Raw genomic sequence first — 20596 nt, forward strand, 5'->3', positions numbered from 1 at the left:
GGGCTAAAATAATTTCAAGATTCATGAGTAGGAGAGTGATACAATAAAAGGAAGCCAGAAATGGGGAAGTGGGTGTATGTGGTAGAGGCTGGAATTGGGAAGGCCATTATGGAATTTATTCAAATACTCCAATTGTGAGTTTTTAGTAAGTCAGTGTATTGCTCACAATATAACTCATAAGAGGGGAAAGATATGTTTGGAAAGAAGAATCAAGTAGACTTGATGATGAAAGGAGTATATGGAGGGAAGGATGATAGGTGATTCAGCTCTTTAGCCCAGGTGATGGGAGAATGAAAGGCATCACTGAGTGTGGAAATAGGGTATACAGAACATTTTATGCTTTTTAGAAGTAATTCATTTTCACCCTGAAAAACACCACTAAGAAGCAGGGACCATAAACCAAGGCCAATCCATGGAAAACCACCTGGGCAGTTAGGAGCCCTAGAAGTCCCATATATTCCATCATGAATAATTCTCAGAAAATGGAAAGTGCAGAGGGGCCTGGAACAGCTATGTTCACCCACCCAGGCCCACAGCCTTCTACTCTAAAAGAAATCAGACTGCAACTAGCAGAACTCAGAAATGTCAAGTAAGAACTTTCAATAAAACTAGAAACCACCCACTGGCTCAGTGGTGTAATTCCCCTAGCTACGTAAACCAGAGCCAGTCTGACCTTTGCTAGCATGGGAGGGTGGAGAAAATTTGCAGATTTACCTACATGGAGAGTTTTTCTTAATCTTTCTGTAAAGCTGTTTGGGAATGCCACATCTCTAGTACATGATACTAGTGTATACATTTAGATAGCCCCAAAGTACCCAGTTTAAAAACAGGTTACATTGCTGTAAAGCCAACATTGGAGCATCAGTCTCAAAAACAAAGTCATTTAGCAGTTTACCAGCTCTTGTACTAAGGACCCAAAAGAAACTACAGAGGAGCGACAGGCCTTAGGCAGTGGTGAAGATGGCTGTGAAGATGCTTCACTCAAGTGAAAAAGGAAGTTCACTTGTAGAGACAGAACAAGCTAGAGACAGAATAAGAGATTCTACAAATACAAGGAAACAGATGTCAGGAAAGGTGGCCAAGACTCCATCGCCAGGCTCCGGCTTGGTTTACTGGCCAGCACCTATTAGTTGTGTGTCTCAGTTCTCAACGGGAGGCAGAGAAGTAGTGGCGGGGCTGTATGTCAGCGTCAAGTTTCAGCCCCTCTAGGACAGATCCCTTACCTTCAGACAGGGACAAATCATCAGCTGGAGACACCAGGTCTGCCTGAGAAGCTAGGGCTCTGCTCAGATGGGTTGTAATCTGATTCGTCAAGATAACCTGTGAACAGACAAGGAGAAGGTGGAGGGAAAGGAGAAAAGAGAAGACCAAATAAATTATTAGAGCTATCAAAAGACAGACTGTGGTTTAGGGGAAGACGGCTAAGTACACAGGTAGGAAAACCCCAGCTCTGACTTTCATCAATTTTATCTTGAGGCCAGAATATCTGGCAAAGTCTCCAGGTCATTCAAATCACAGAAAACCCAGGAAACAGACTGACTTTTTTTCAGCTTAAACCATTTATCAATTCTTTCTAAATGCTGAGCAAATTGGGACAGAGAGGTATTGTCATATCAGCTGAATAATATTAACACAAGGCCAACTAGAGAATGAAAATGCACATGGACACATTTTATCATTTTTAAGATTATATCCGCAACATACAATATCACAGTGCTGAAGAGAAGCAATGATTTAACCTCTGAACGCCTGGGGCTTCTTCCCTTGTTAACACGAAAATCAGAATTTTCTTTCCAAATTTGTGAAATTGGAATAAAACTCATCTCTAAAGGACTAGCACTCTTCTTCTTTTAAACAAGTTGAATTTTAATAAAAGAATTTCGAAGTCTCACTACATACTTAAAATGTCAATGAATAGAACCCGACCTATACAAAATAAAGTTCATAACATTTAAAATTCCCAGAAAGATCTCTAAAATTACTTAATTCACATGGTTTATTTCCACACAGTGTTTTAATATGTGATTCTATCAAGAAATTATTCTTTTCCTTAAAAATCCTCACTTATAAAATTTACCCTATTGTTTATAAAGCTAAAGAACAAAACACAGATCCTTTCTTGGAAAACTGCAGCACAACTAATGCCACGATCAGTTCCCCAGATTTGGGTGTTCCCATCATGGACACATTGGTGAACCATTTTGTTCCCTCAGAGGAAATGTAACTTCTGAAAAACTAGGCATTTGGTGCCTGGAATATGCATCTGGCCAGACTGTCTTGGTCTGTCCCAAGGGTCAGCTATGGTTTTGTTGCCATCCTGATTGGAGTAGAAATGGAAATTGTCTCCATTCTTAATTGTCCAGCTTTTCAGCTGCACCTCTGTTGCTGTCTCTTGAATGGACCAATGACACGTTATAAATCCTGTGCCAATGGCAGCTTAATTGGGGGCGGAGAGGGCAGCAGGATGGCAGGGTCAGGCAAAGAAATGAAGTACTCTGTTAGCAAAGACGGCCTGACCAAGGTCCTTGTGTGTCAACAAGGCTCGTGTTGAGTCCCTAGTTTCTCTGCAGTGATGATCTGCAGATATCTGCCAGATATTGTACCTGCCATAATATGTATAAAACATAATAATTATAACACGTAATAGTGTATCTGCCAGATATTGCAGAATTCCACTGAGTGCTTGCTAATCTTTTCCCTCCTCTTCTTTTGTGTTCCTCATTTTCATCTGGATGGGTAAGAATCACATATGATAAGTCTTTCAATGAAAATATCTGGAAATGGTCAAATAATAGCCTGCTCTCTTATGAAACAATATTCATATTTAGGAGCAAGAGTAAGAAATTATGCTCATTTTCCTCTTTATTTTATAGGGTATGAGCTTTGGAGTTCAATAGAACTGGGTTCAAATTCTGACACTGTGAACCTTGGGAAAGTTACTTAAATCTTCAAACTTCATCTATTCATAGGTAAAATAACACCTATCTTATAGAATCGTTATGAGAACTGAATGAGATAATCAGTAACCAATGCAAGGTGTTAAATACAGTGTCTGGCACATGATAAATATCCAGTAAATGTAAGCCATTGTTGTTGCTACTATTTCCTTCAGAAGGGTGTTATATAGATTAATAAATTATTAATAAAGCATATGCCACATGCTTCAGATATTAAATCTAATAACAACATGAAATCACAATTTTCTACATCAAGATCAGCACCTGATCATTTCTGCCAATCTTAGTCCTTCCTAAGCTTTCTTTAGTTGCAAAGAATTATGTAAAAATCTCAGTAAGAAAAAGATAGTATTATTTAAAGCAAGGCCAGTAACAAACTGATATTGTTCTGAGAGTACTACATAATTTGTCTACTAATGAAGAAAACAATGTATTTGCCTGTCATAGTCTTTTTTAAAAAGTGAAGCTTCTAGAGAACTAAATATGTAAGCTCTATTTTTTAGGGAATTCTTCTAAAAGATGGCTTGGTGAAAATGACTAAAACACTAGTGATACAGTAACAAGAAAAAAAGTTACTGAATACTGACCTTGCAGAGCATGCTACTATGTACCCAGGGGAAAATAAAGAGATGAAGGCTTGGTGTGTCTTCTTGAGAAACTAAGTAAGTTAAAAGTAAAACATTTACTAAGGAATTCAGACCACTTATTCTCAATTGCATTATTTCCCTGGTCCTACAATGGAAACGTGCACTAAGATGATGTTTTTATTATACATAGCTAATAAAAATGATACCTTGCCAAGCCTAAAAGCAAACTACAGATGTGCCTCCAAAGATACCCACCCCCACCGCCACTTCCAATGACAGAGTAGACAGAGAAGAAAACATTTTCACTTTCCAATGGCAAAAGAACAAGCGCTTCCATGGTTTTGATAATAATCCACTCCCTTTTTACTATGAGTCTGAAAGCCAAACTGCTGAAGGGATATACAGCAACCAAGCTCAGGAGGGTGTTCGTTCTGAATTGCTGTGATTTGCTAAGCCTGTGATCAGCAAAATGATAGAATGGAAACCTTTCCAAACAGCATCAATTACAAATAATCATGACTTGGGCGGAAGCCTATAGATGTGTTGTCCTCTGAGGCAATCTGGAGTCATGAAAACGACACTCCTAAAATAACTTATCAGATACTATTACATGTTATGAACAGAGTCTTCACACTATCTACTTTCAGAAAATGAGTTCTGATACTGACACTTCAGAGGGGCTTTCCTGCTGCTTTGCTCCGCTGAAAAGATGAAGCCTTCTCACACTTGGTATTGAATTTGCAAGAGTGTTGTGTACATGATGAGGTTGAGGATTTGGAGTCAGACAGATCTGAGTTCAGATACTGGATTCCACCACTTACTGTGTGATGATGGGCAAGTGTCACAACTTCTCTGGGTATAATCCTTAATTCACAGAGTTCTGAAGATTAAACTGAATAACGCATGTAAAGTCCTGAGGATAGTGACTGGCCAACGGGAAATGCTTAAACGTTAACTCCCATCATTGTCTTTAGTTATCTTTTGCTGACTTTATACCTGGCTTGTTTAGATAGAAAACCTATGCCTGATTCCCTTTTGTACAACATATAGTACACTGATGACAAAGAACAAATATTGGCTGGTGATATGTTAAAAAAGCAATAAAAATTTAAATGAAAGTACATGCTATTTTTGCCATTTCTCTAAAAATATGACTTGTTGAAAACATCTAACATTCCCTCTTCCTGCTACTACCATCAATTTCAAATCCAAAGGCTAGAGTGAGATTCTTGAACTAAGGAGAAATTTTGTTTTTAGGTTTTTTTTTTTGTTTGTTTGTTTTTTTATGGTTGTGATTACATCTTTACATCTGAAGCCAGGAGGAAATGGAATTCAGCTTAAAGTCTACTCTTCAGGCCAGAGAAGATGATCTACTTACTGGGAGAAATAGGCAGCCCTATATAATGTATAAGGTAACTACTAACTAAACTCCATTCAGTGTTAAATAAGGAGAGATCAATTTCTCCCAAGACTTCCTTGCAATGACAGCTGGTTATAGGATGTTTCAGGTATACATGAAAGGAAATGACTTCTCAAATCATGTCATGTACACCTGGAGTCTCATTTTTAGTGCTCCCCTCCCCAGGCAAAATAAACAGTTTCATAAGTTTGCCCTTGGGTTCTAAGTTTCTCTTGCATCACCCAACTTCTCTAAATACATCCTATTCAACCCTTATGTGTACTGAAGTTGAACAGCTAAGCTCAATTCAAGGGAACAATGAAGCTCTCTAAGGAAGAAGTTTCAGAGTACAGATTTATAAATAACCTAATAGCCCCGGCCTTCATAGAGAGTAGGACTTCTCTCATAAGCTAGAGAGGAGATATAAAAACATGAACCATTTAAAGACAAGAAGAACTGATGTGGCAGACAGGTGGGAATGAATTGGGTGGGTCACTTTTGTCAGAAGGCAGAAGGTCCTGGGGAAGAAAATCCAGCCAACAGACAAACAAACGAAAACATAACTCCCTTCCAGTAAGTAGCAAAAAGGTAGCTTATGAAAGGAAATACCTAGAGATAGGCAGGTAGGACTTCCCAATTGGCTCAGTGGTAAAGAATCCATGGCAGGAGATATAGGTTTGATTTCTGGGTTGAGAAAATCCTTTGGAGAAGGAAATGGCAACCCACTTCAGTATTCTTGCCTGAAAAATCCCATGGACAGAGGAGCCTGGTGGGCTACAGTCTATGGGGTTGCAAAGAGTTGGACATGACCGAGAGACTAAACAACAACAAAGCAGGTAGGCGTAGGATGAGCTGGTCAGAAGAACCATCAGCCCCCAGGGCCAGGGAACCGGTGAGTCCACTGACCAACTGAGCCTGACCCTCCACCAGGCTCTGTGTCCAGTGTGGACCGTCTGCCTTCAGCGGGCACACCTTTCTTCGGCTACACTCGGACAAGACTAATCTAGGCTACAGCCACACCCCACTCATGCCTCCCGCTCCTGGACCAGAATAAATCCTGCCTTATGGGGCCTCTGTATGTGACTAGTTTGTATGTGCCTGACCTGATCCACCCTACACTGAAGTGTGAAAGAATTATCTTTGTGGGGACCTTCATGATAGTCCAGCCCACTGAGTACTGGAAAATGATGGAGAGAAGAAAGAGTGGGCCAGTGCCGGAGAAATCAGAGTGGGAAATTGTCAGGCCTAAAAGTCCAGCCTTTGATAAAGAGGCTCTTTTTATTTGACTCTTGGGAGGCAACAAAGAGGGACTGAGTGGTCAACCAGGAGTAGAGTAAGTTGGAATGGGATATCTGGCCGTGTTTAGTCAGCAGAAGAGAGATTCATGATCAACAAGACAATAGCTCAACATCTATTAGTTGGATATTTTTAAGGACCTATGAATATGGCACATGCCCTCATTTAGCTTTCTGTGCAGGCAGGTGAGAGACAAACTTTTTAATCCCTTCTTTTCAGAGAGTGAACTAGAGTCATCGGCATGAGATTAATAGTTCAGATAAGAAAGGGGGTCTGCAGGCCTCCCTGCCCACTCTATCTCCCAAGACAGCACTAGGCAGAGGAGAAGAGGGAGAATAACTCTCAGTCCACAGCTACGGACAGGTCCAGGCCTTGATGCCCAGGTCACCAGAATTTGATCTAATAAAAGTAATGAACAAAGGGTCTAACATCTAGAAATACATTAAAAGATTATGAAAATGCTACACTGTAACAAGTCCAATCTTGTGGCAAGAGTGCTTTCAGACTCTGATGCTAATAAATAACCATAAACCAAGTAAAGCTTCAGCCTCTATGAAAGGGTTAAGCATTTGAGGCAATCCTAGCCAAATTCTGCCAGTCTTTTTAGTGGCTTTCAGTGACTTCAGATGCATGTATGTGGCTTGTCACTTCCAAAACCCAAAGGAGGCCTGAACACTAAAGCTCTTCATGTTCATGGTGCAACAGAGTTTGAGGAGTCGTCTGGGCCAGAGGGAGCTTCCTTGGTGGCTCAGCTGGGTAAAGAACCCAACCGGCAATGCAGGAGACACAAGAGATACAGGTTCAGTCCCTGAATGGGGACAATCCCCTGGAGTAGGAGATGGCAACCCACTCCAATATTCTTACCCGGAAAATTCCATGGACAGGGGAACCTGGCAGGCTACAGTCCATGGGGTCACAAAGAGTCAGACACAACTGAACACACACACACACACACACACATACATACTGGTCTAGAGGAATCATCGGGCAACCTCAGGCATCTTGGGGGTGTTTCTACACCCATAAGGATACCAGCTTCCCTCTCCTGCTCACTCTCTGCCAGAAACCTGCTATAACATCACAGAGAATCAGAGAAGTTTCAAGATCACTTTAACTGAGCCTGAAGAGCTAGGTGCAGTGAAGGTCCTGATAATCACAGATCCCAAAAGAACAGGCAGCCCCCTGGATAAACTGGGCAGCCGGAGAAAGGACATCAGCTGCTGAGAGAGACTTCACCACTAAATCTGCTCCCAAACTGCTTGCCTGATGCCAAATCTAGCACTCTCAAATGACCAAGCTCTAAACTAAAATGGCATAGAAGTTTTTTAAAAGAATATAGATATATGCATATATGGGTATAACCAAGGGGTTCCCAGGTGGCGCTAGTGGTAAAGAACCTGCCTGCCAATGCAGGAGACAGAAGAGACACGGGTGTGATCACTGGGTCGGGAAGATCCCCTGGAGAAGGGCATGGCAACCTACTCCAGTACTCTTGCATGGACAGAGGAGTCTGACATGCTACAGTCCATAGCGTCGCAGAGTTGGACATGACTGAAGCGACTTAGCAGGCATGCGTGCGGACACGTGCGCGCGCGCACACACACACACACACACACACACACATAACCAAATCATACTTTGCTATACACCTGAAACACAATATTGCTGCTGCTGCTGCTAAGTCGCTTCAGTCACGTCTGACTCTGCAACTGCATGGTCAATACACTAACACAATATTATAAATCAACTATACTTTTATTAAGAAAAATAAAGGGACTATAGCCAAACCTTTCCCCAAAGATGAAAAAAATATGACAGGGCTCTGGTTTGAAGGCCTGTCAAACCAGGGTTCCGGTTTGAAGCCTGTTTTTATTATTTTTATATTAAACACAACCTATCTGCTTAAGGTACCCTTTTTAAAAATGTTACTTTTGGTATCTAGAATGATCTGAATTGCCAGGTATGACTGTGACGGAGCCTTACTGTCTAAACACAGGCCTCGATTCAGTCAGAAATCCTGAATTTTCATCCTGACTTGGTTAAGGGTTACTAATGCCTTGCTCTTAAGGAGACAGAGGATGGAATTTTCCTGTGAGAAATTGTTAAGGTTCGTTGAGTCCTTTCATCACCAAGGCTTGAGAGAAAGGCCCTGGAGTGGTTTTCACCATCCTTTCCTCTTGCCTCCCAACCATGACAGTGTCTGCCCCAACCGGCCTGCTGAATAGGAGCTAAGAGGAAGAGGGAAACTGTGGGGGGTGGGGGGAGGCGGGGAGAAGGCCAAGTGAGAGAGGGGGTGCTCTGAGTACAGCGTGGGAACAGGGTAAGTCCCCCTAAAAGCAGATCCGGAAAGCCATACTCACAGACTCAAGCCTCTACTCTGACTATTCCCCACCCCCTCCCTTCCCATCACTTCCCGCTTTGAAAGGAGATATCCAATATTTGAGGAAAAGTCAGACCAAATATTTTGGAGTTTGAGCATCACAAATCTGGTTTTACTATTCACTGGCTTAGTTTTGCCAAGCTCTGGAAAATTATAAATCATTCCATTATGGAAAAAAAAATCATTTTTCTTTAGCTTCAGCCCAGAGAATATCAACTGTCAGCTCTAGAATAAAGAACTGATAGGGTTTTAGTATTCCAGCCTGCTATTTCCATCTTGAACTTCTGCGTGACAACTGTTCTCTGGGAAAATCTGAAAGGCTATGGGGGATTTTCCTTTAGAAATATTTGTGGTAAAAGGACCAAATTGTACTTTGGCTTGATGAAAAGATTACTGTGTGAGTTAGGAAGCCTGCCTTTTAGTTTTGGCTCTGTTACTAACCTGCTGTGCAATTTTGGAAAGGCTCTGAACCTCTCTGTACCTAAAAGGGAATCCATAAAAGACATGAAGAAAAGAATGTATTATGACTGTAATGGCAGTCCACTACGAAAAAGGTTTCACACCACATCGGTATTAGTATTGTACTTAATATTTCACCACTATCCTTGGTTCTCATCATGTCTAACCTTAGGAAATCCATTCCACATAGAACCAATTGGCAGAGTCTGAGGAAGAAAGGAGGGGAAAAAAGAATAAGGGAGACAACTTTAAATAACTCTGTGTTTATGGTAAGAATATTTTCAATCTTGATAAAATCCACATCTTTAATAGGAGACCTGGGGGGAAAAAAATCTCTGTTGTAGATTTCACTGTGATTTTCACAGGTAAAGCTAGTAGGGGAGTAACTAAAGAAGATACTGGCTCAGTATGAGGCAACACAGACAGAAGAACAGAAAAGAATCTTCTCATCCTTGCACAAACACACATTTAGTCAATCACAAAGGAATGGATGATATACTGCTTACACTCTGTTGCAGCCATTGCCTTGACCACCGAGTTAGGGAAAATGCATTGAGGTAAGTACCATGTCTGCCATTTGGCCAAAATAAACACACGAGCAAACGGCTGCACCACAGGGCGGCTTTCCCCTTGGCCTACTTCTCCTGGGGTGCACATAGGAGAGGATGTAGTGGAAACCCTGGGCCGGCAGCTATTGTGCCGTGGACGTAGGCGTGAAGTGCTCGGGTTCCACGGTCGGCTCACTGTTCCACTGGCCCCAATGGGGCTGAGGTTAACACGTGTTGGTTCCGGGTCTCAGATGGGGCGACAGTCGTAACGAGGCCACAAAGAGCAGGCTGGTGTGCTGTTTCCACCTTCAGCCCGACCTCGGCGGCATCCTGTCAGTGATGTGGGGCCCACTGCAGGAAACAACACGCACCATCGGTGAACTGCGACAGTGCGTTCACAGCGGCTTCAAATGGTGCACACGCCAACGGTGTGCAGTTCTGCAGTCAGCACGGGAGCAAAAGAGTCTCCGGAAGCCAGGGCTTGGAAAAGAACAAGGCCAACTGTCAGATGACTCTGAGGTTCTCAGACATGGAAGAAACCTTCCTCCGCTGTACATTTCCTGTGGCCGAGTGGCTTTTGCAGGGTGTTTGGTTGGTTGTCTTCGCCCACACCCCTACTGCCCACCGAGCCCTACAGAAAGGCAGGGGAGGTGAATTTCCAACACCCCCCCCCCCCCCCCGAGTTTCTGCTGACCTTTTTAGGTGTTTTGTTACTTGGTGGTGCTTTCTATTCACTCGTACGCCTGGGCTCTGGGGATTCCCCTCCCTTTGATTTGCAAAGAGGATTAGAAAGACACAATTTTGTGATCAGTCCATCACAGACGACTGCTATTAACTGATTTCCCCTCCTTAGACTGATCTGAGATCAAGAAAACACTCCTGTTGAGTCACTTGCTCCCTGGGGGGTCAGAAAATACAGTTCTTGGGGGAGTCCAGCCTGATAAACACTGACCTGGCTACTTTCCAGGCCCCACCACGCCTACAGTGGCTTAGAGGAGGGAGAGGCTAAAGCCCAGAGGGGCCTCTGAGGAACCTCCAAAGCGGGATGAGCCAACACTGGTCTGACTCCTTGTTTCTCTATTGCACAGAGGCAAATGGCAGGCTAACCAAGGGCTCTCCAAACTCAGTAAATGGATGTGTGCATTCAACTCTATCTCCAGAGGGAATCTGTGGCATAAAATGGGAGCAGAGGTCACTCACTGTCTGTTAAAAAGGAGGTCAAAAGGTCTGCCTAGGAACAAATTTCCAAGGCAGCAGCCTCATCAGATATGCTCTTGAACAAAAACTATTTATACGACGTCCTCAAGGAAGGGATATTGTGTAAGGTGTTATTTAAAAACAAAAGGTGCAGGGTGGGGTAGTGGCTGGGAGCTGAAGCAATGCTGTCTGTGTCTATAACTTAAATACATGATATCAATAAAGGCAAACAGTAATCAACTTTGATTAAACAGAGTCAACTTGAGAGAGACACAAGAAGAACAGGCCCAGAATAAATACATTAAAATCGTTAAATATTTACATGGTGAGGAGGAGCAGACTTCCTTCCAAGGCAAGGCCACGTAGTGGAGATCTTCCATCATGGCCACTAAGAAGCCAACTACCGATCACATGCTACCGGCCCACAAAACGGATATCCTGGCAGGTCACACTCAATGCCAGATGACGAATAGGCCCGAGTCTCCCATACCCACTCTGGTGGCTTGGGAATGGCCACCTGGAGCACTGACCCGGGAGGAAAGGTGAGGTGGTGTCAGGCGTCTGTGTTGCTAGAGGGGATGGGGGGACACAGGGCCGCTGAGCTTGCCCACTGTCACCCGAGTGGACCATCCTGAAATTTTCTTTTCTACCATCTTGTTCACCTCTCACTTGACATCATTAACTAGTACAATCACGCCATCTTCCACAAGCATGAAACTTTAGATTTTTCAGAGTTTGTTCACAGAATGGTCTCAGTTGACCCTTACTACCTTGTGAGGGAAGCCAAAAAATAACCCAGGCAGCTGCCGTGTGTCAGAAGGGTGGGCTCTGCAGTCAGACCTCCTGGGTTTTCATGTCAGTTCCACCACCTACTGGCTGGATAGTTTCAGGTAAGATACTTATGCTCTCTCTGCCTTTCTTCAACTCTGTAATTGAGTTAACAATCATATCTATTGTGGGGATAAATGACTTGGATACAAAGCACTTAAGACAGTGCCTAAAATCTAGCAGGTGCCTAAAAAAATGTTAGCTCTTTATTCTATCCACTTCAATTTTCCCAGTGAAAAAAATTGAGGCTTGTGACCTCTATATTCTATCTCTATATTTTTCACAGTTCACTCACTTGGACTATAGACCCCACCCCAAGTGCCCCAGTCTGAAATAAGCCCTTTCCTCTTCTTTAAGTTTCCACCTTTCTGGGGCCAATTTAAATCTTACCTCTTCCATGAACTCCTTCCTAACTATGCTAGCTGACATTGATTTCTCAGTTCTGAACACTCCCACCCTAGAATCAGTACCAAGTAATTCAGTATGAGAATTTTTCCCTAGTTATGTCATCCGTGTTATTCTTATCTTTTAACCTTCAGTGTAAATGCTATGAGGTTTTATGTGTTTCTAAAGAAGGGGAGGGAGAGGCAGGGAAACTAGCATCTACTGAGCACTTCCTATGTATCAGATCAGACCTTGTACCAAGTACTTTACATACATTAGCTCATTTCATCCTCATACCCCCAGTGAAGTAAACATTATTATCGTAGTTTTGAAGATGAGGAAACTGAGGTTTAGAGAAATTGAGCAATTTTCTGAGACCAAATAGCTAGCACGTGGAAGAGCCGGATTCAAACCAGATCTGTCTGGCCCTCTAGCCTACGCTGGTTCTACCACATAAAAGACTCTCAACATGAAAACTCACAGCCTCATGGATCTTTGTCAATTAATTTCTTCAGAGCCAGGCATTTGCTGATATAACACTGACCAAGTTCTGTGCTGTTTAAAGCAAAATCACATGTAAAAGAAAACTGTACAAAACGTTTGAGAATAAGACAAGCTTTCAGTGGCAGGAAAAAAGCAGTCGACTGTTTGACTGCTGTCTGGTAGAGCTGGAAATATTGAGTCTTCAGGCCAGGGAGGAACCATGCTCTAGCAGGTATGGCGAGAGAAAGGACACAGACTCCTGGAGTCTATTTCTGTCTTGGCCTCTAGCCACTTTGCTAGTATTTTCACTTCTGCTAAAATGCGATGACAAGAGTTTCAGAAGAAAGGCTGCCACATAAGAGCAGAATAAGAATAGGCAGTTAGTTGGTTAAAAGTGGGAGAGCCGCAAACAACATGGATCTGGAGCAGGAGTTCACAGCTGGGACAAATTCCATTTGGGCATTTGTCTTTCCAGCCTCACGTCAATTCTTAGAGAGCAGCACTGGGTATGGAGCAATCCTTAAATCTAAATGATAATAATGTCTATGTGGTCTTTTGTTTTTTTACTCTTCATTTTTTTTTAAATTAAAGTATAGTTGATTGACAATGTTGTGTTAGTTTCTGATGTACAGCAAAGTGATTCAGTTATATATTAATACAAATACTTTTTTGGATTCTTTTCCATTATAGTTTACGTTTTTAAATACCCTACAAGGGTTCTCTTTAGTTTACTAAGGATTATTCACATGAGTCATTCAAGAAGCTTGTTATTTTCCTACTTGAAATGATGTTTGCATTTATTTTCAGCATGGTGACTCCATACAATGGTGGTGTTAAGTGAGAAATGACTGATTCTTATTATGTTTTGTTATCAATTCACAAAGTGTATTAGTGCCTCTGAATCCTGGAGGCCCCAGTTTTATGGTGAAGACACTGCTGGGATGGAGGTAGTAGGGAGAGAGGTTTGTTCTGGGTCTTCGAAATCATCCAGTCAAGAGGCTAGGTCTGAAAGACTGCTGACCTTGGCAGGTTTGTGGATATTCCTGCAGCTCTTTAAGGGCACCATGATCTCTCTGAAAAGAAGAGACACAGGACCTGTGGGTAGTGCTATCATTTCCACATTATCTAGAGTCCCAGTGAATTCAGAATCCTGAAGCTGTGGGCAAGTCTCGTGGAAGACTTCCTGCTCCCACGAAGGTCTGGGAGGGATCACTGCTGGAAACGGGTGTCCAGGAATGGGAGGACAAGCAAGTTTTCTTCTATCTGGTTATTTACACAGTGTTCCTTCTCATGGGCTCCTCCTGCCCTCCCCAGGACCACACTGAAATGACTAAGTCTCCCTGTTGCTCCAGTGAATCCAGTCAAATAAATAAGTCAATCCTCTTTAAGTTTGTGGTCTCAACTCCTTGTTGGTTTATTGCAAAATTAAAGGGCACAGGGAGTAGAACCATCAATCAGTAACCAGCGGAGGAATAAGCTCTTTGTAGAATGTACTGAGAAGCAGGAAAGAAGATGGAAAAAATATGAAAAGAAACCTCATGAAATGGTCATTTGTTAGGAGAACAGAGGGGGGAAAAAAATTCCCATTTCACATGCAGCATCATTTTGGAAAAGTCTTATTAAAGGTTTCCTATCTCGCCAGGAGAGCAAGCATAGGAACGCAAACACGAATCCCTCAAAGTGACCTGCCACTTATTAGTGTTGGTTTCTTGTGGGTCTCGCTGTATTCCATAGACACAGCCAGAGATCATGGGGCCAAGAGGCTGGAACAGTGACTCAGCAGGCTTGGGACCAGGCAAAGGAGAGGCAGTATTACCACTGTTTATTACAGAACAAACAAACAAATATAAACTGGCTCCCTTCGCCCTTCACCCCAACCCGACCTTCCCTTAGCCCTCTATTATTTAAAGTAAAAACACCTAGTACCATGTCTTATAGGGAATTTTTAATAAATGCTATTTGATGAAGGTAGAACCTGAAAAGCAATATATAGTCTAGGGTTGTGTCCCCACTGGGTGCCACATACCTCACTCACCCTATTTACATAACCTCCTCAGTCCTCACTGCAATTTTATGGGGTAGATGATATTATTCTTCTACTTTGAGGATAAACATATTTAATAACGTGCCTGTGTGCTTAGTCGCTCAGTCATGTCTGATTCTTGAGACCCCATGGACTGTAGCTTGCCAGGCTCCTCTGTCCATGGGATTCTCTAGGCAAGAATACTGGAGTGGGTTGCCATGCCCTCTTCCAGGGGATCTTCCCAATCCAGGGATCAAAGCCAGGTCTCCTGCATTGCAGGTAGATTCTTTACTGTCTGAGCCACCAGGGAAGCCCAATAGTGTGCCTAGTTTATAGCAAGCAGCTGCCCAAAGTCACTCTTTCAACCAGATATACCAGGTTCAAGCATGGCACCAGGAAGACTGCTGTGGCATTCTAAATCCTGCTGGAAGAAACGAAACTGGTGGTATTAGAACTAGCATAATGGTAACTCACCAGTCCTAAGTCTACCTTGCACATTTTCCACTCCAGATAAGTTCCTTCTCTGGACAACTAATATTCTTGCCCATTTCACAGGAGAGGAAAGCAAGGTGCCAAGAGGTGTAGGTAATTGTAGGCACTAATAAAAAGAAGTGCCATTAGACCATAACATGACTTTGATTCTTACCCTTGGGAAGATGTAGCTTTTGAAATATGATAATTTCTTAACGGGGAAGAATTCTTTATAACATCTCATCTAAATCTCCTTACCATCTAATGATAAGGTAGGTATTACCTCTGTTTCAATATCAGGAAAAGTGAGAAGTCTATAGTTTACAGCATATAAATGGACCCAAACCCAGGTCTTCTGACTTCAGATCCCATGTTCTTTACATTCTTTGATCCTAATGGGGAGGGTACCTTGCAGAGAGGCAGACTGATGGTAAAGAAACAGCAACCATGAAAAAGCTGGGTCTCAGATATTTCTGGGTCTCAGGTCTTTCTGAAACAAATAGGAGCTTCTTGTGGAGTTGTGAAGACCAGTACAATGGGATCTTGGCTTTACTTCACCTCTCTAGAGAGATGACTATCTATATAGTGTTAGAACTTCTATGGTCTCTCTGAGGGCAGTCCTCCATTATTAATATGAGGCTCATTATAAGTGCTATCATGGTTTATCAAAGTGGTCCCATTCATAATTCAGCCAAGGAGTTCCCACGAGAGGACAGAGGAAATAAGTGAGAGAAAGCCACATCTGGGACTAGGCAGGTCCGGGGCAAGACTGAAAGGATGTTAAATAATAAAGCATATAATTATAGCTTTCCACTCCAGGCCTCATGATCTCTTCTCTCTCCTAGGTACCCCACAGCCTTTGTACACTCATCCTTCCCAGCACGGCAAGAGTGGAACCCCTCCCAGACTTCCTTTCCCTGCCTGCACTAGACCCCATCCCTGTACCATCTACCACTGCTCAGAAATCTGTACAGCTCTCTCTAAAGAACTGAATTTTAAATAAGTGTTAAGTCACTTTGGCTGCAGATCTTCATGTTACCAGATAGGGCCCCTGTTGCTGCTGCTGCTGCTGCTAAGTCGCTTCAGTCGTGTCCGACTCTGTGTGACCCCATAGACGGCAGCCCACCAGGCTCCCCCGTCCCTGGGATTCTCCAGGCAAGAACACTGGAGTGGGTTGCCATTCCTTCTCCAGGCATGAAAGTGAAAAGTGAAAGTGAAGTCGCTCAGTCGTGTCCGACTCCTAGCGACCCCATGGACTGCAGCCTACCAGGCTCCTCCGTTCATGGGACTCTTCAGGTAAGAGTACTGGAGTGGGGTGCCATTGCCTTCTCCGGATAGGACCCCTATTGATGTATCTGACCTGTTGCTCTAAAGCAATGACTCTGAAGTGGTACAGGTGGGTCTTGAATCTTCAAGTTCCATGTTAATTCCTCTACACATTCTTTCCCTCCCTCTTCTGAAATAGAATATCTGGCTCTACATCTGACTGACAGATTTCCCCCATAGATACCTGAAGCATAGTTGAAATATAAGCTGAATATCTGACAAAATAATATTACTCAAGTAATTTATTAATTATTAAAATTTTAAATGTTAAGAAATTGGTTATTAAATACTAACTATGGTCAGAACAAAATGATAAGACGGCTATTTTCCTGTTAAAAAGGGGAAGTAATATGAGTAGATGAGCAAACTAGAATGAAAGGGAGCAAATAAATAATCCTTGTCATGCAGGAGTCTAGAAGATGGGGTGACATGACTTCTCACTGGGGGACTCAGGGAAAGTGTCATTTGATCTGGGCCTTGAAACACAGGCATCATTTGGTCATTGAAAGTTATGTGAAAGGTCATTCCAAATGGCAAAAGAGGCCCCAATATTGTAAGAATTGGGATCTGCAGCATATTTCAGAGGAGGGTCTTAAACTGGAATACTAGGAGTCACTCAAAACGTAGTCAATCTGCATCTCTTTACAGTAACAGACCAGACATTTATATCAGGAATGTATCTGTCTTGAAAAGGAGATACTTGAAAAAATGGAAACTGATCTCCCAGCTAAGAGACACTGGAGAAAACTTCCCCTCTTCATACAACTTCTCACGCCTGCACATCCTGACCTTTCAGGAAGGAGATGGCAAGGGGTCTCCACAGTACCATCCTGCCATGGAAGTTAGTTCCTACTGGAAAGGGTCTTGCAGTGAAAAAACAAACACTGCAGGAGGGCGGGGGGGCAAGGGCATATGTGTATGTGTGTTTCAAACTGTAGAGCTAAGTTTCAAACTGTATTTAGAAGTTAAATTCTGCTAAAACACATCAAAGGGTATCAGGCCCCATTACAGAGGAAAGGAAAAGCCCTAATTCATATGCAACAGGGTTTAGGAAAAATCTTTATGAAAGACTTCTTAGCAAACTAGCAGAGTGAAAACTAAAACAAAACAACAACCAAAAAGTCCTCAAATGACTGCATCAGAGACCATTCTGGTAGTTTCCCTTCAATTCCCTCATGGGCAGAAGAGACCCCATTCGATTTCAGAGTTTTCCTACCCTGGAGAAAAAAGGCATTTTGAGCCAAAGCAGAGTCCTCTGATTTATTCCACTCCTTAAAAAAATCTATTTTTTTTCCCTGTCAGTTGCGTTTCAACATGACTGACAAACTTTTCCACTTTTCTGTTTATGTTCTCTAAGCCAACAGTAAAGGTCAACTATGGTTCAGATAAAAACATTAATCCATATAACATATAAGCACATTTATTTCATGTAAATTTAGTCAGTTATTTAGTAGTACATGTGAGTCACACAGAAGTCCCCTTGACCCCAACCTAGACTTGGGAATAAGGAAAATAAAACAACCCTCTGGGAGTAAACTGCGTAATCAGCACTTACTGGCTCAAAGCAGAATTACACAGCAGAAGGACAGGCTATGTGCTCCATAAAATAATGGATCTAGGCAATAATCTTCAGTAGATGACCATTAGGTAACCATAAGGTCAAAAGCTGATAGGGAAGTTAGCAATAGACTGATGAGGCTATCATCCTCTGAATCCACTGATCAATTTAATCATCATTAAAGGCGGTACAACCAGACATTATTTCCGTATGACAATAAAACTGCAAGTACATAGCACCACCTATACAATATTTTGCCGAAAAAATCCAAACCCTAATCTAATAACCACTAGTTTATAGGATGTGGAAGAACAAGTTAAATGACACCATGACAAAGCCATCAGCCAATCACTAGAAAATATGGCACTCTATATTCAATTTCGCCAATGAATCAATGTCACAAATAAAGCTGGAGGGAGTGTCACAGATTAAAAGAAAGGGAATGTAACAACCAAATACAATTTGTGGACCTTATTTAGATCTTTATTCAAACTAAACAACTATAAATGGACACCGTCAAGGCAATCAGGGGCATTTGAATATGGGCTGGGTATTACGGGATTTAATGAACTGTTCATTTTACTAGGTGTGGTAAAGGCATAGCAGTTATGGTTTCAAATGCCCTTATCAATTTAAAGAGGCAGGGTGGATGGAGAAATATGTTCCAGAGACAAAATTAAAAATACATACAAGAGAGGAAGTAAGGAAACATAATAATGGTACATTTTAGAAGCTTACCATTGGCATAATAATGTAAGTGTTAAATATGATTTTAACTAAATATATAAGATATAAGCACACAAGAAGGAAGAGAAAATAAGTTTTCAGTGGTCATTTCCACAGATGTCATCTTCAATAGGAAAATCAAAAATAGTAATTTGAATATACAATTTAGAAATGTGGGAGTAACTAGCAGAATCATCAAGGAAAGAATGAAACACAATTATGCTATAATAATTTGAAAGTGCCTGCTACCAGAAAGAAAGAATCAAAGGGGAGAAGTGGACACGGGGTGGGACATGCTGTTTTTCAATATAAGTATTATACGATTATTAGATTTATAAAACAGTATGTTTCACTCCGATGAAAGACAAAGTGTAAATTAAAACATACATCAGAATGACGTGGGGAAGACATTTGTCAGCCAAAAATTAATAAAAAGGATAGTGAGAGGCAGAGGACCTAAACAGTCATCTTTCTAAAGATATACAGATGGCTAACAGGCACATGGAAAGATGCTCAACATTGCTCATTATCAAAGAACTGCAAGTCAAAACTACAGTGAGGTATCACCTCACACCAGTCACAATGACCATCATCAAAAAGTTCACAAAAAATACATGCTGGAGAGGGTGTGGAGAGAAGGGAACCCCTCCTACTGTTGGTGGAAAGGTAAATTGGTACAGCCACTATGGAGAACAGTATGAAGTCTCCTTTAAAAATTAAAAATAAAACATACAATCCAGCAATCCCACTCCTGGGCATATATCTGGAAAAGACTCTAATTCAAAAAAATGCATGCACCCCAATGTTTATGGCAGCACAGTTTACAATAGCCAAGACAAGGAAGCAACATAAGTGTTGCTTCACACACAGTAAAAGAGAAATATATTCAATGAAATACTACTCAGCCATAAAAAGAATGAAATAATGCAATTTGTAGCAACATAAATGGATTTAGAGATTATCATACTAAGTGAAGTAAGTCAAACAGAGGAAGACAAATTTCCTATGATATCACTTATATGTGGAATCTTAAAAAAAATGATGCAAATGAACTTATTTACAAAACAGAAAGTGACTCACAGACATAAATTTATAGTTACCAAAGGGAATCATGGGAGGTGGTGGGAAAGAGAGAAATTAGGAGTTTGTGATCAGCAGATACATACTATTATATATAAAATAGATAAACAAAGACCTACTGTACTGAACTAAATTCAATATCTTAGACTAACCTATAATGGAAAAGAATCTGAAAAAGAATATACATACATATACAAGTATTCTGTGTGTGTGTGTATTACTGAATCACTTTGCTATACACTTGAAACTAATAAAACACTGTAAAGAAACAATACTTCATTTTTTTTTTTAAAGGATAGTCAGAGAAACAAATGGTGGCAGTACTGATTCCAAACCCAACTAAAGCTGCCAGACCCCTGGTATTTGGGACCCCCTCCCCTCTCTGTGAGCATAGATCACTTGACAAGGAGGGCTGGACTGTGGGGATGGACGCAGCAGGCTAACAGCTCCTGATACCATAACCCTCTGAATCACTTAACCCCTTGATCAATTCCATACTTACCAAAGAATCTGCCAATAACTTGATTTCTCATTTATAATTTGCCTTAAAGGGGAAACATGCTAGATAGACAGGCGTGGCTCTTCATTGAATAGAACAGCTTTCTTTTTCATTACAAAATGAATAATTTGGCACTCTACTTTCCTAATTTGGTCCCTCTGAGCTCTGGGACCAAGAACAGGCCAGATCCTCCTGAGTGTGACAAGCTCTGGGTCAAAATGTGGGCCAAGGCCAGGTCACCAGATAAAGCCCACCTTGTCAAACTGCCAGACTTTGGCCAGCAGCCTCCTCCTCAGAAGCTGCCCCAGCTGCAGTGTCCATTCACCACAGGACCCTGGGCACTTTCACAACAACCCAGTGAATCCTTATTATTTCCCTACATTACACTAAACAGT

At 41.9% G+C, this 20596-nt stretch overlaps 1 protein-coding gene across 1 annotated transcript in view; it reads right to left on the reverse strand.

Moving 5' to 3' along the window:
• RAD51B (RAD51 paralog B) overlaps positions 1 to 20596 on the reverse strand; it is a 607502-nt gene that overhangs the window by 163905 nt on the left and 423001 nt on the right. Inside the window, exon 8 of the mRNA XM_043921041.1 lies at positions 1224 to 1320. Coding sequence (XP_043776976.1) covers positions 1224 to 1320 — 97 coding nt within the window. The remainder of the gene's footprint in view (positions 1 to 1223; positions 1321 to 20596) is intronic.

Source organism: Cervus elaphus, chromosome 12 (assembly GCF_910594005.1).
Source record: "Cervus elaphus chromosome 12, mCerEla1.1, whole genome shotgun sequence".
Taxonomy (NCBI): Eukaryota; Metazoa; Chordata; class Mammalia; order Artiodactyla; family Cervidae; genus Cervus; species Cervus elaphus.